The sequence below is a fragment of the Peromyscus eremicus genome, chromosome 8a, assembly GCF_949786415.1.
Source record: "Peromyscus eremicus chromosome 8a, PerEre_H2_v1, whole genome shotgun sequence".
Classification (NCBI taxonomy): Eukaryota; Metazoa; Chordata; class Mammalia; order Rodentia; family Cricetidae; genus Peromyscus; species Peromyscus eremicus.
The window spans coordinates 51941077-51955751 of NC_081423.1; the positions used below are offsets into that span (position 1 = coordinate 51941077).

At 49.5% G+C, this 14675-nt stretch overlaps 1 protein-coding gene across 1 annotated transcript in view; it reads left to right on the forward strand.

The window, feature by feature from the left end:
• The window catches only part of Myh10 (myosin heavy chain 10), a 136917-nt gene that overhangs the window by 98978 nt on the left and 23264 nt on the right, over positions 1-14675 (forward strand). The window contains exons 16-26 of the mRNA XM_059270938.1: positions 892-1085; positions 1178-1299; positions 2645-2714; positions 2915-3075; positions 3393-3501; positions 3589-3720; positions 4806-5012; positions 8072-8209; positions 8597-8720; positions 10077-10248; positions 11759-11971. Coding sequence (XP_059126921.1) covers positions 892-1085; positions 1178-1299; positions 2645-2714; positions 2915-3075; positions 3393-3501; positions 3589-3720; positions 4806-5012; positions 8072-8209; positions 8597-8720; positions 10077-10248; positions 11759-11971 — 1642 coding nt within the window. The remainder of the gene's footprint in view (positions 1-891; positions 1086-1177; positions 1300-2644; positions 2715-2914; positions 3076-3392; positions 3502-3588; positions 3721-4805; positions 5013-8071; positions 8210-8596; positions 8721-10076; positions 10249-11758; positions 11972-14675) is intronic.

Consider the following 14675-nt stretch of genomic DNA (forward strand, 5'->3'; position numbering starts at 1 on the left):
CACAAAGAAACGAGGTGGCTGTCAGAGATGAGGAGAGTATTAATAATGGCAGGTCATTTCATATTTTGATTTCTCATCAAATGTTCGAGAAAGCACATGGCCTCTTCTGCAGCAGACATGCTAGTGGCTGGCACTCTTACAGCCTCGTCATTAGAAGGATCTGTTGTGTAGATCTGTAGAAACACCGTCCCCTTTCATGATCTGGGAATATCTGAGGAGGCTCAGTCAGTGGTTTTCAGAGGGTTCTTCCGTTTGTGGTTGTGTTACTTGCCCTTTGAGGAGACAGCTGAGGTTCACACAGGGCTCAACATCAAAGTGAGGTAGTCTTCCTGCATTTGTTCCTCAGGTTCAGATGGCTTTTTTTCTTTTTTTCTTTCTTTTTTTATTTTTTTCCTCCCCGTCCCCCCTCAGATGGCTTTCTTACTGAAAATGTGCTGGCTCAGGATAACTGGTCCCTGACCCTGAGCATATCTACTGAGTGGATCTGTACAGTCACTGTCTTTCTGAGTAGATGACGAGCCATTTCTTCTTGTGAGACCTCTCCCCGCGTCAGTCTGTGTATCAATAATGCCAGCCAGAGATCCTTCCATTTGCCAAGTAATGGCAGATCTCACAGGCCGGACCTCAGCAGACAGGGGCCCCTGAGCCTGGCACAGGGGAAGGCACGTGCCTCCAGGGTGGTAGGTGGCATTTGTGGAAGCACTGCAGAATCCTGCCGTATCCGTGTGTGGCTGTTAGCTCCTCGGCTTGTGCAGTGTCTGAATGTGCTGACTGCCTTTCCTCGACGGCACCTCTCACCATGTTCACAAAGCTTGTGCTGCTAAACTATCACTGTCTCTCCCCCCTCAGTCACACCTGGGTCACAGCTGTCCTCTCCTCTCCTCTCCCCAGTGGACCGGATTGTAGGTCTGGATCAAGTCACTGGTATGACCGAGACAGCTTTTGGCTCTGCGTATAAAACCAAGAAAGGCATGTTCCGGACTGTCGGGCAGCTCTACAAAGAGTCTCTCACCAAGCTGATGGCAACTCTCCGAAACACCAACCCCAACTTCGTCCGCTGCATCATTCCAAACCACGAGAAGCGGGTACGTGTGGGGCAGAGCACGGGCTCAGTTCGGAGCTGACCGGGGCCGGGGCTGCTGAGATGAAACCGGCAAACCATTGTTTGCTCTCGCAGGCTGGAAAACTAGACCCGCATCTCGTGCTAGATCAGCTTCGCTGTAACGGTGTCCTGGAAGGCATCAGGATCTGCCGCCAGGGCTTCCCCAACCGGATAGTGTTCCAGGAATTCAGACAGAGGTATCGCCAACTTTACCTATTTTGTCTGTGTCCAAGCTACCTTAGCCTGAATGAAAACGCTGATGTGAGGAGGAAGGTTTTCCTGTGTTCCCTGCAGAGGGAAGGTCCTGAGTGTCCCACTGTACAGAAGGGCCTCTTCTCAGCACTGAGACATGCTCCATCTTCAGAGCCTGGAAGTTAGCTAGGAGACAAGCAGCTGGAAACTTAACTGGTGTTCGTTCAGACATGTCTACTTGAAGTTTTAATATGTATTTTAATATAACAGGTATTGTAAGGATAGACGAGTAGTGTGTGTTAAAATACGAATAAAATAAAAAGAAGTTTAAAATACTCCAGTAATGATTTCTGACAGTATTTTGGGATGGTTCCATCTTTCTTCAGTAAATGAATCTGTGTATATAAACGTTTCCAGTATATGTTTGTACACACAATGACAGACCTTTAAGAATAATAGAAAAGTGGATAGATTAGAAAATGATTAAGATAAAACCGAAGGGAAGAGATTGATTGGTATGCAGTGGCAGTTGGTACGCACGGTGGGAAATGCTTTGGGAAGCGATTTTCTAAAGTTGTGTTAACTCAGCTGCTTTTTTTTCCTTTTTCTTCTGGAAACCAGATTTCAAAATATGCCCACTGTTGATCCATAAAATAATTAGGGGCTTCCAGGTCAAAAAGGGTCCCCATGGCCTTAGTGTCGCCATCCATCCATGTTCCCCACCCCCGCATCCCAGAAGAATCAACTCAGGAGGCCGTCGCAGTCCTGGGTGTCGTCGGGAGATGACGTCAGGAGATGACGTCAGGAGCTCACTGTCTGGTAGTCACTTTCTACTGCTAGGAAAAGAAGACATAAATGGCATCTGGGGCACCAAGTCATAATGGCCGCCTTTCTGCTGCAGAGTGTTTCTAACTGAAGTGTGACTATTTACAATGAGGTGCCGCATTTTAAGCACAGAACTCAGTGGCCATAAGTACACCCATACCAGTGCCCTGCTGAGTGTCACCCTGTTGTCTTCTGGGGTTCCGCATAGAAGTTTGTGGATTGCTCTTGAAGCCTTTTCTGTGATCTGATAAATGCTTACAAGCTGCCTGGCTGAAAGTTCGAACAGCCGGATCCTCTCATCTTAAAGATGTGGACGTTTTATGGGAAATGAAGAAAAGCGCCATGTTTTCAATACCAGCTTTGATGCTTCTCTGCCGGCCCCCTAAGCCTATGCTTTGATCTGAGAGAATTAACCTTGCTTTTACTCCAACTTCTAAGTAGGAACAGGACCGCAGAAGCCTGGGGTTATCAGTGGCCCATGTCTTGGTCTGGCCTGTCATTATTTCTGCCTTCTTCTTTCTCCAGATATGAGATCCTAACTCCCAATGCCATTCCTAAAGGATTCATGGATGGCAAACAGGCCTGTGAGCGGATGGTAAGATTTCTTTGTTGTTGTTGTTTTGGGGTCTTTGAGACAGGGTCTCTATTGTGTATCCTTGTCTGTCCTGGAACTCAAAGAGATCTGCCTGCCTCTGCCTCCGAGATGGTGGGATTAAAGGTGTGTGCCACCACACCTGGGTTCTTTGTTGTTGTTACTTTCCTATAGCAAAAATAAACAGGATCTTTCTCTCTTAGATCCGGGCTTTAGAACTGGACCCAAACCTGTATAGAATTGGACAGAGCAAGATATTTTTCCGAGCTGGAGTTTTGGCGCACTTAGAAGAAGAAAGAGATTTAAAAATCACCGATATCATTATCTTTTTCCAAGCTGTATGCAGAGGCTACCTAGCCAGAAAGTAAGTGGACTCGTGAATCCAGCACCTCTGAAGCATATTCTTGGCTGGGCATTGTGTTTGTGCCCATGATACAAGAGGGCATGAGATTGACAGGCTCTACCCTTGCGGAAGGTGCATTCCCATGGGAGCGGCATCTGGGTGAACAGATGTACATCCTAAACATCACACAGTCACCAGGAAAACACACAGAGCCAAGAAGAGAAAAGAGTTGGAGTTCTGCTTCAGCCAACGTCCTGGGGAAGCCATCCCTGAGGGCCGGCTGCCTAGGACGGCCTTCCATGAGCACCTATGAAGGTGTTTTCCTTTCTGTTCTTCAGGGCCTTTGCCAAGAAGCAGCAGCAGCTGAGTGCCTTAAAGGTGCTGCAGCGGAACTGCGCGGCGTACCTGAAGCTGCGGCATTGGCAGTGGTGGCGTGTCTTCACCAAGGTGGGCTGGGCTGAGGTCCTCCTCATGCAGACTTGGGGCAGCAGGCGTGCGTCAGAGCGGAGTGATGAGCTGTTTAACGTGTCACAGGTGAAGCCTCTCCTTCAAGTGACCCGCCAGGAGGAGGAACTCCAGGCCAAAGACGAGGAGCTGCTGAAGGTGAAAGAGAAGCAGACCAAGGTGGAAGGGGAGCTTGAGGAGATGGAGAGGAAGCACCAGCAGGTGTGTGCACCCGCCTCTGCACCCGTGTCCTGACCTGGTGCGGACTGCGGCCGGCCGTAGACAGCAGCTCGCACATTCCTTATAAATAGCCACGCCCACCACATCATCGTGATGGGGATTTCACTCATTTTCAGAGTGTATGTTTTCACTAGAGTTAACAGCTACACTGGGACTTGTGGTCTAGATTGTGTGAGTTAAAATCCACCGCACTTTTCCTTTCTCGCTCTTTGAACACACAGTAGATCACGCTGCTGTGAAGCCCGTGGCTAACCCTGCATGAGAGGGGCTCCCCCTGCTGCCTCCTCCTGTCTGCTTGTGAGGGAAAGAGAAAGTGAAGGGCGTGTGGCTGAGCCAGGGCCCCACTCTGCTTCTCTGGCAACCTGGATGCTGTGCCCCTCTGTAGACGCTTGGGAAAATAAAGCCGAGGAGCGTTGATAAGTGACCGCAACAGCATCGGTGTGGAAGGCCGAGAATATTCACTTGATATATGGCAGGCGTCGCTAGTTCCCAAGAACTTGGTTGTTGTTTTGTTTGTTTTTAGTGTTGTTTAGTTTTGTTTTCAGTAGAGTCTCACTCTGTAACCCAGGCTGGCCTCAAACTCACGGCAGCCTCTTGCTTCAGCCTTCCAAGTGCTGGGATTACAGGCATGAACCACCAAACTGGAACCTTTATAACACTTGAATAGTCCCCTCTCTTCTTTATCTGTCCCTTCCTAACTTAATGGACAAACTATAATTCTTAAAGTGGTAAAAACTTAGTATTTTTTTATTTTATTTACTTGTTTGTTTGTTTTTTGGTTTTTCGAGTTTCTCTGTGTGTAGCTTTGGCTGTCCTGGAACTCGCTCTGTAGAGTTCTGTTTATTTGTTTGTTTGTTTTGAGGCAAGGTCTCTCTGTGTAGCCTTGGCTGGCCTGGAACTTTCCTGTGTAGACCAGGCTATCCTGGAACTCACAGACCTGTCTCTGTGTCCCCTATTTTGACTTGCTGTGTCTGAGGCAGCGGGCACTGACTGGGAAGTCGTGGGGAGTGTCTGTGGTGTGTGCACTCTGGCTGAGCCCTGGCCCTGGCCCCGTGCTGTGCTTTCAGCTGCTGGAAGAGAAGAACATCCTCGCAGAGCAGCTGCAGGCGGAGACCGAGCTCTTTGCTGAAGCGGAAGAGATGAGAGCGAGACTGGCCGCCAAAAAGCAGGAGCTGGAGGAGATCCTCCATGACCTGGAGTCCAGGGTGGAAGAGGAAGAAGAGAGAAACCAGATCCTCCAGAATGAGAAGAAAAAGATGCAAGCTCACATTCAGGTGCCTGGAGCTCTTAGAACCGTCCTTGGGTCTGGGGAGCATGTGGGTTCTTATCTACGGAGAACAGGTCACGTGTACCAACCGTTTGTCTGGACCGCAGATTTAACAAGGTTTCTGCAAACACGGGTTTATTATTTCAAGTAGGAATTCTTTGTGTTCTAACGTGGCGTCCTGCAGTGTGGGGACACAAAGGCAGAAACCAGCCAGGGTCCGGAGCATTCCTTAGAGCTTAGGTGGGCCCTCGTGTTGTCAGTTCTTACATTCATTCCAGTGGTTACACGGGCCTCTCCTAACTGCGTTCGTTCATAAGAAATGCGCGGCACTGATGGAGAACTATTAGCCCTGCCCTGGTGCCCTGAAATACAAGCTCTGGTCACAGCACAGCTCCCCACGTGGTTGAACACCCAGAGAGATGGCACCGACAGTGGGTGTCCTGTCTGTGCCCGGGCACACACACATCTCCTTTCTCCTTGCTCCACCACCACGGCCCTGATCACATCCCTTCGGTCTCTGGTGTCCGCGCCTGCCACCACTGTTTGAGAAGCCAGCCCCAAGCTCAGGCAGGAACATTTCCCCTTAGCATTCTCACTGCGTAGCTAGCTAACCTTTGCCGTGCACAGACGTTCAGATGTTTATCAGAACGACTAGACACTGGACTGAATCAGCCAGATACGCCCCTCTTCAAGACAGTTTTCAAATAGTGTGTAAGTCAGTGGAGTGCCACAAAAGCTGTGCAAGTGCACGCTCTTTAACACTGTTAATCTAAGATTGTATGTCACAGTAAATGAGTTATTCACAAACAGGGTGTTGTCAGACCTTAGCAGTCCTGTTCAGGTGTGAGATACAGTGTGCTTATTGCCATTGGTATTCATAATCCATTAATAAAGAGAGTTACAGAAAGTGTATCCAATCAAAACTACATAGACCCTAGCATTTTGTTAAGATTAGTTCGGGGCTGGGGCACAAATGCCACACTATTATATGGAGCTCGGAGGTGACTTTGTGGGGTCAGCTTTTCCTTCCAACTTCCCTGGGTGCTGGGGACTGAGACCAGGCCAGGAGGTGACTCTGGGGTCATGGTCAGGCTTGTGCGGCCAGTGCCTTCACCTGCGGAGCATCTCACCGGCCTTGTAGCCTGTATTTTTACTTCAGACTTTGGCATTTGTGTGGGTGCCCATGCTACCAAGGGCAGAGGACAGCTTGTAGGAGCTGAGCCTTCCCCTCACCGTGTGGGTCCAGGAGTCCGCAGGCTTGGCAGAGGCTCCTCTCCCCGCTGAACCATCTTACTGCCCCTCGCCCTGTTGGTGGGTCTGGTTTTTTGCACTAAATTTTACACTAATTTTAACCACTTCCTAAGAAATGCTTGCATTTCTTTATCCAAAGTCTCATGTTTCTTTATGTAAAGCACAGCTATGTCCTTGTACAAGCAGTTAGCTTCCTGCTTTGTTTTTTCATGATAGTAAGGTTCATGTTCTCCTAAATAAACACAGGCTTCTGCATCCGTGGTTTAACTTACCTGGACATTCGTTCCAGTGCAGTCTAAAATTATTTATGGCATTATGAAATTATGAGCTATCGAAGTTTTTTGTTCTTTGTTTTTCTCTCTTGTGGGGTGTCAGAGATTCCAAATCGACTGCATGGCCCCGAGACCCCCATTTTGACCCCTTGAACTGTTTGTTTTGTTTTGTTTTTCTCTGCCTCTGAGACTTTGGGCGATTTCTGATGCCCTTTTAAACCAGAACTGTCTTTATATTGAGTTTTGAAGATGAGTTTCTTGGTTTTAGCATTAACAGGATTACCGTAGAAGACCTAGAACATACAAAAGCACTTGAGGCCCTCTCCCCATCCCTCCCCTCCCATCGCTCTTCTTGAACTATCTGAAACAGTGTGCACAATTGTTTACTCATTGAAAAGATACTGAACACACCGCTGTGTTGCCTGGTTTTCCTCCTTGTGAGTGTGCGGTGCAGGATGGAGTTAACAAAACCCAGGCAGTAGGGAGCCGGGGGCTGATAGCTGGAGAGAGGGGAAAGATAGAGCAGCAGCCTAGAGATGGAGGAGGCTTAAAAGGCTGTCAGTCACCGCCTGTGGGATTTATATAGATTTTGATACCAAAAATGGATTTGTTAAAGAGCCTTTATCTTTTTTTTTAAAGATGTAGCCTGAAGGCTTTTTGGATGAAATAGCATGCTTAAGATTTGTTTTAGAATAAGCCAAAGGAAGGAGGTGGAGGTCCCCGTGAGGGAGATGGGTCCTGAGTTGATTTCTGTTACACTTCAGGTGGCATGGAGGTGCATTATGCTGCTCTGTGCTCTTGGAAATGTGCTTGGAGCTTTTCTGAGAGAGGGCATCATTACACCCCACAAGATTTATTCTGAAATTAACCATAAGTAAAACCTTTAAGCAAAGTTATTCTTGGGTTACTATGTACAACCATGTCCACTGATACATGTGTATTATCATATACAACAACATAGGGTGTGGATAAAGATAAGAACATTAGAGTAAAACTGTGTAAGCACTTAGAGTTCATTCAGTTTCGCTAGACGAGTGAGTGGTACTGTGCGATTGTCTCATTTATATTTCCCATATCACTGTACAACGGGAGTTTTAATTGCTGTGTGTTATACCAACCCACAGATGTACCAAAGCGTAACTGTAAAGCCTTTTCCCATAGTTTTCCTGGCATTAGAAACGGCACTGTAAGTGTTTGGCTTGGTGTTGCTGGCCTGCAATTCACAATCTCCTTTTTCTCAGCCTGCTGAGTGCCGGAGTTACAGCCACTGCCTCTACCCCCAGCTCATAGTGTGGTTGTTTATCCAGATCACCCTGACAGTTTCCTACAGTTGTATTTGGAAGCATGTTTCCAGAGTTTGCCATGTCGGCTTCCGAAGGATTGACCCAGTTTGTGCTCTCACTTGTGAAGGCACAAATATCCGCCTCATTCTTTCAAATCCCACCGAACACACATGAGCGCGTCGCTCCTCCTGTGTGCTCTTGCCGTGCGGCTGAGTCTGGCCGAGGAGCTGGGAAGACTGACGTAGGCTTTTCTTCACCAGGACCTGGAAGAACAACTGGATGAGGAGGAGGGGGCTCGGCAGAAGCTGCAGCTGGAGAAGGTGACGGCAGAGGCCAAAATCAAGAAGATGGAAGAGGAGGTTCTGCTTCTCGAGGACCAGAATTCCAAATTTATCAAAGTAAGACCATTTCCATTGGTGCTGCGGTAGAATCCAGAAGAGAGCTTGGCATACTCACCAACTATGGCTTCAAACTGAAAAGGAAGGGCGAGAAAGTTCTGGAGAATTTTAGTTGCATTTACTTCCTCTGTAAGGCTTCCTGTCTGGAGTTCTGAAGACAGTCAAATGTCCTTACAACCTTTTCCAGTCTGTTCATTTACGCCACTTGTATCACCTGGTACTCGGGCTCTGAGCACCAGGCAGGCACCAGGAGAGCGCCTGGCTACCCTGATACAGCCCACTGGAGCAGCAGGGCCCAGTTACCCACTTTTTCTCACATCACAGTAACCCCAAACTCAGGGTGCAATTTTGCACGACTTTTCTGAAATAGATTGTTTTTCTACTTAGGAAAAGAAACTCATGGAAGATCGTATTGCTGAGTGTTCCTCTCAGCTGGCTGAAGAGGAAGAAAAGGCAAAAAACTTGGCTAAAGTCAGAAACAAGCAAGAAGTGATGATCTCGGATTTAGAAGGTTGGTGTCAGCCAGAGACGCTCGGAACAGGGACTCGGGGGTGCTGGGGTTGCACTGGGTTCAGGACAGTCTCGGGAAGGGGGCATGGTGACTGCTTGTGACGAGGACATCACTGTTATCGTAGATCTTTCTGGTCATGTCGCTTAGTGTCCGATGGAATCGAATCAGGATGGTTTCCTTCTTTTTAAACTTGCCTTTGATGAACTTGGTTGGGGTGGAAATTGATTCTTGTAAGCCGCTGGCATTCCGGACATTTGATCAAACACTGCACAGAAGTACCCAGGTGACACCTCACAAAGGGACTGGCCAGATGAGCCCCTGGAGAGGAGCAGTGTCAGCAGCTCTGGCAGAAATGATGTCAGGATGAGATGGCTGCAGAAGAAAGGACAGACGCAGTGAAGGGCACAGAAGCCTGTCCTTGGTCCCGCAGCTAGTGAGCGCTGTCTGTTCAGGCCCCGCAGGGCTGTGCCCACTAGCTTTCTTTTCCTTTTCCAGACAGGGTTTCTCTGTGTAGCTTTGCACCTTTCCTGGATCTCGCTCTGTAGTCCAGGCTGGCCTCGAACTCACAGATCCACCTGTCTCTGCCTCCCAAGTGCTGGGATTAAAGGTGTGTGCCACCACACCTGGCCTGCCACTAGCTTTCTTAATACATACTTTTTCAATGGGGAAAAAAATGGGGTTGTGTTTTGTTTGTTTTAAATACTTCAGGGTTGGAGAGGATTTTTGGTGGTCTTGGTTTTTTTTGGTGGTGGTGGTTTGGGTTTTTTGTTTTGTTTGGTTGTTTGGTTGGTTGGTGTAGATAAAAGAGAATGTCAGTATAAACTTCTCTGCTGCCCTTTGGGTCCTCTGCTAAAGAGGTGCCCATGACACAGACGTGTCCATCCAATCATCCTGTGGCATGCTCTTAGCAGAGGGCTCCTGCTAAAGAATTCAGGACTCACAGGTCACACTGCTGGAGCACACAATGGAAACAGAATTGGTCGGCAGCCTTTATTAAGGGACTGTAGCAGAGAGGCTGGGGGGACACGTGGCCTCTGCCCACTCCTGTTTCACCAGGGCTTCTAGGACCAGGGGACTAGGGCTAGGCAGTGACTGGTGTAGCCCTCCCGTTAGTGGCCTGTCCAGATCCTCTTGGCTCTTAGCAATGTAGACTCACTTCCCCCAAAAGGGAGATCTCTAGACACCACCCAATTTCTCTTTAAATTCTCTCCACATACTCATTGATCTCACCTCCAGCCATCTCGGTAGGTCTCAGGTGACCAAGCACTTGACTCGGGGTTAGCAAGGCAGTGACCACATCAACTCCCTGTGTGTGCTCTGCAGTGTGGTGAGGGGCTGCTCTCTCCTGCCTTGCAGAACGCTTGAAGAAGGAGGAGAAAACGCGACAGGAACTGGAAAAGGCCAAACGGAAACTGGACGGGGAAACCACCGACCTGCAGGACCAGATTGCCGAGCTGCAAGCGCAGGTCGATGAGCTCAAAATCCAGCTGGCCAAGAAGGAAGAGGAGCTTCAGGGAGCACTGGCCAGGTCTGCAGGGCCAGCACACTCTGGGGGGACAGCTGGATGGGCAGGCCTGCGTTCCTGCATCTCGGCCCATGTCTGGGAGCATCGGAGAGCCCCAGGGAACAAGATGTGGTTTCTTTAATGTCGGTTATAAGTTCATGAAAAACCCAGCCCAGCAGTACATAATTTATATCAGGGCAGCAAGGTCTCATAAACCACTGTCAATATTTAGACTCATAAATAGTTGTCACATCTCAAAATCCTGGAAGGGTCACACCACCAGACGTTTTCTTTTCTGTACATTACAGATTAGTCTCTGTGTTTTGGAACATTGGAGGAAATAACATTTCAGAAATATTCCCTCTCTTGTTCCATGATCTGATATTTAGTCCAAAGCCATTTGGAATATTGAAACCATTTCAAATATTTATTTCTGTCTAGTATCTCATTTTTTAAAGCGTTAACTACTTGGCTACATGGTCTTGGAGCTTAATTTATAACATGTTTTAATTAAGAATAACTTGTGCCGGGCGGTGGTGGCGCACGCCTTTAATCCCAGCACTCGGGAGGCAGAGCCAGGCGGATCTCTGTGAGTTCGAGGCCAGCCTGGACTACCAAGTGAGTCCCAGGAAAGGAGCAAAGCTACACAGAGAAACCCTGTCTCGAAAAAACCAAAAAAAAAAAAAAAAGAATAACTTGTAATGGGGCTGGAGAGTAACTCAGCTGGTAGAGTACTTGCCTGCCATGCACAGAGCCCCAAGTCTGATCCCAGCACTAAGTGTAAAGGTGCATGCCTGTGATCCCAGGAGGTAGAGGCAGGAGGATCAAAAGTTCACAGCCAGCCGGGCGGTGGTGGCGCACGCCTTTAATCCCAGCAGAGCCAGGCGGATCTCTGTGAGTTCGAGGCCAGCCTGGGCTACCAAGTGAGTTCCAGGAAAGGCGCAAAGCTACACAGAGAAACCCTGTCTCGAAAAACCGAAAAAAAAAAAAAAAAAAAAAAAAAAAAGTTCACAGCCATCCTGGGTTCCATGAGACCATGTCTCAAATTTGAAAAAAAGAGGAGAACATCTTATTAAAATTTTCTGGGCCTTGTCACTGTGAGTCCAGCCAAATACTTTCTGACCTGGAAATGGGCCGTCTCACTTGGGAGACTGTAGAATTAAATACCGTTCCCCATCAGAAAGCTCTGCCAGCACGTACACCATGCATGTAAGTCCGAAGATGTGCCAAAGAAAGGGGAACTAGAGGTGTGAAGGCTGCAGGCCTGGACCACAGGTGTGCTCCGCCTGGTGGGACAGCCCCCCTCCGGCAGGGTTCCGACCATAACATCTCACTTCCGAGGGCATTTTAAAGCAGGGAAACACATCTCTCACTGACTCCCACTGCTGGTTCAGGACCTTCTACGGTCATTTACCTGGGAACCTAGTGCAGCCAGCAGGCCCTCGGAGGGGTGCTGTCACTAGCATTGGTGATGTGGGAGGAGACAGCCCACCCACGCGCCACCTGAGTGCCTTTGTACCTGGATCTTTGACAGAGGGGACGATGAGACGCTGCATAAGAACAACGCACTTAAAGTCGTACGGGAGCTGCAGGCCCAAATCGCTGAGCTCCAGGAAGACTTTGAGTCCGAAAAGGCCTCGAGGAACAAGGCTGAGAAGCAAAAACGGGACTTAAGTGAGGAGCTGGAGGCCCTGAAGACAGAGCTGGAGGACACTCTGGACACCACGGCAGCTCAGCAGGAACTGCGGTGAGTTGAAGGCTGCTGTTCCGATGGCCTGCTTCGACTTGGGAGGGTGACGGGGGAAATTGGTGAGGAAGCAGCTGTGGTTGTGACCAACCAAAGAGCACATTGAGAGAAGTGAGATGTGGTCAGAGCTGCGGTCAGAACGCGGGGTAGCCATATCCAGAAGGGTTGCAGAGAGACGTACAGAGGACAAGAGACGGGACCAGAGGGAAAGGCGGGATCAACATAGACGCCATGGAGTGGCCTGGCACCTGCAGGCGCTACAGTTGCCATGTACAGTGGAAGTCAGGCAGATGAGGAGGAGAGGGTACAGACGAAAAGCCTGGAGAGGCAGCCCAGAGGAAGAGTGCTTGCTGAGCAAGCAGAGGCCCTGGGCTCAGTCCCCATCACTACAGAAGAAAAGAGAGTAGTCCAGGCCTCAAGCATGGGTATGCACTAGACAGTGTCTCCTCCCCAGGAGCCAGCAGGGGCTATACCCACGTGCATAGGTGGACACAGCCTGAGAAGGTTCCCAGGCAGGAGCCTATACTTACCGGCCCGTAGACAGTCGCGCCTCAGATAGGCAGGGCCACTGGCATGTAGATGTCATCGTGAGGCACTGGGACACGGTCCACCTTGTCTCTGCCTCTTGTTTACCCCTGCTCCTTCCAGGTACCTTGAATCCAGGCAGAAGGGAACCCACACTGTCTAGACTAGTGAGTCAGCCTGGTATGCAGGTTGTGCGCACATATACATGCCTGCCAGTGGGCTTCAGGATGTGGTGATGGAGCCACATTGCCCCAGTGAGAGGCTGCAATATTGGATAAAGTGGGGTGGGGGGGGATCGTTTCTGAATACAGAAATCAGGAGACATAGGAATGGAACCGAGCACCAGAAGGGAGGATTAGTATGCTGAAAACCAGTGTTCTCCCCCTTCCCAGAAGGGTCAGGATGTGACGTCTGGATCTTCTCATAGACCAGGAACTCGGGGAGAATGACACGTCACGGTGTCTAGATAGCAGATTGGCTGTGGAGAACAGTAAGACCGAGGTCAGACCCGGGCTTCGGGGGCACTCGGTAAAGACACTCACGGCCAGCCCAGCACATCGCCCAGGATTTGGACCATGAATGTGCATTAGCAGTTTAAGTTCTGGCCTGCTTTCCAAAGGTTCTGCTTTATAAAAGTCTAACTAAATTTGCAGAAGTACCCACTCTCAAAAGGCCTTTTTTACTTTCATATTTTAACAAGGGTTGAGGTGTGTGCCCATGTGTGCAGATGTGAGGATGCCTGAAGAGCCATAATCTCAGATCCCTGGAACGGAACTTACAGGCAGTTGTGAGCCACGTGGTGGAGGTGCTGGGAACACTCTTAACCGCAGAGTCAGTTTCTGGCCCCTTAGATGGGCTTTTGACCACAACTCTGACCATTTCTCCTGTTCATCTCTTGAAAAGATCAAACTATACTGAGAATAAATAGTTCACACCTGTAATTCCAAGTGCCTGGGTGACTGAGGCAGGAGAGGTGCCCGCCACGAGTTTGAAGCTAGCCTGGGCTAGAGAGAAATTCTGTATCAAAAAACTTGAAATGATGTGTGCACACTTACCAGAACCAAGCGTGTGCTCAGTTGTGGCACACACTAGGCAGAGTTTGGGCTGTCCTGCAGCCCGGGTGTGTGCTGAGCTCTCACTGAGGCCTGTTAGAGTGCCCGCTCACCCCTGCCTCGGCCGCTGGTTTTCCCTGACCGTGTATTGTGGTCATGGGATTCCCTTCCGTGCCGAAACTCTATAGGGAGTGGGGTTGTTGGGTCTGGGGAGAGGCAAGGGCTAGAGTTCTGTGACTTTGGGGTGGGGTCCAGTAGAGACCAGGATCAAACTGAAAAGTGGATGAACTGGTAGCCAGGTTACTGGAAGTCTGATAAGCAGGACCCTGGCCACCAGGTAGGCTGAAGTAATCTTGGTGGAGAGCTGGCGGAGAACAGGCCAGACCAACTATCTGAGCCAACAGGACTTGGCTGAATTGGGCTTCGGTGACTCTTCTGTTTAGACTACATTTAACCACAGAGCTGGTAGCTGCAGCGGCCCTTTCTTGGCAATGACCCTCTGGTCTCAGCTGTTCCACTGGTGAGAACAGGAAGGGAATGTGTCATTGGGAGTCAGTCGACATGGGGTATGCATCTGAAAGCGAACAGTCTTCCCGAGATGCCCTTCGGGTGGCTGTGGGCTTAAGACAATCAAGACATGCTAATGTGCGTGTTGGCAAGAGCGGGTTCACCTTACTGGTTTCAGTGCGCAGAGAGGTGGGCAGTCCAAGGGCCTCCCACGTGACAGGCAAGAGCCCTACCACAGAGCTGTATCACAGCTCCTGGGTTCAGGCTCTAAGCCGTGCACTTAAACATGATGCTCAGGTTGGCAGATTTAAAAAATGACTTCTCTGAAAAACATTAAATGGGTGAGCCGGCCCTGAGGGCGTGAGCATGGGAGAGCTCGCCTCATCTGTCATGCAGCAGCATGGGCTTGGGAGATGCTCCTTCTACCCCCACCGTCCACCTGTAGCAGGCAGGAGAGCTGGTCCTACCTCTCCCAGATGCAGCTGAAGGACAGACATTAGTTACCTATTGCTGCTTCACGAAGATAACAAGAAAGAAAGAAAGGAAGGAAGGAAGGAAGGAAGGAAGGAAGGAAGGAAGGAAGGAAGGAAGGAAGGAAGGAAGGAAGGAAAGGAAGGAAA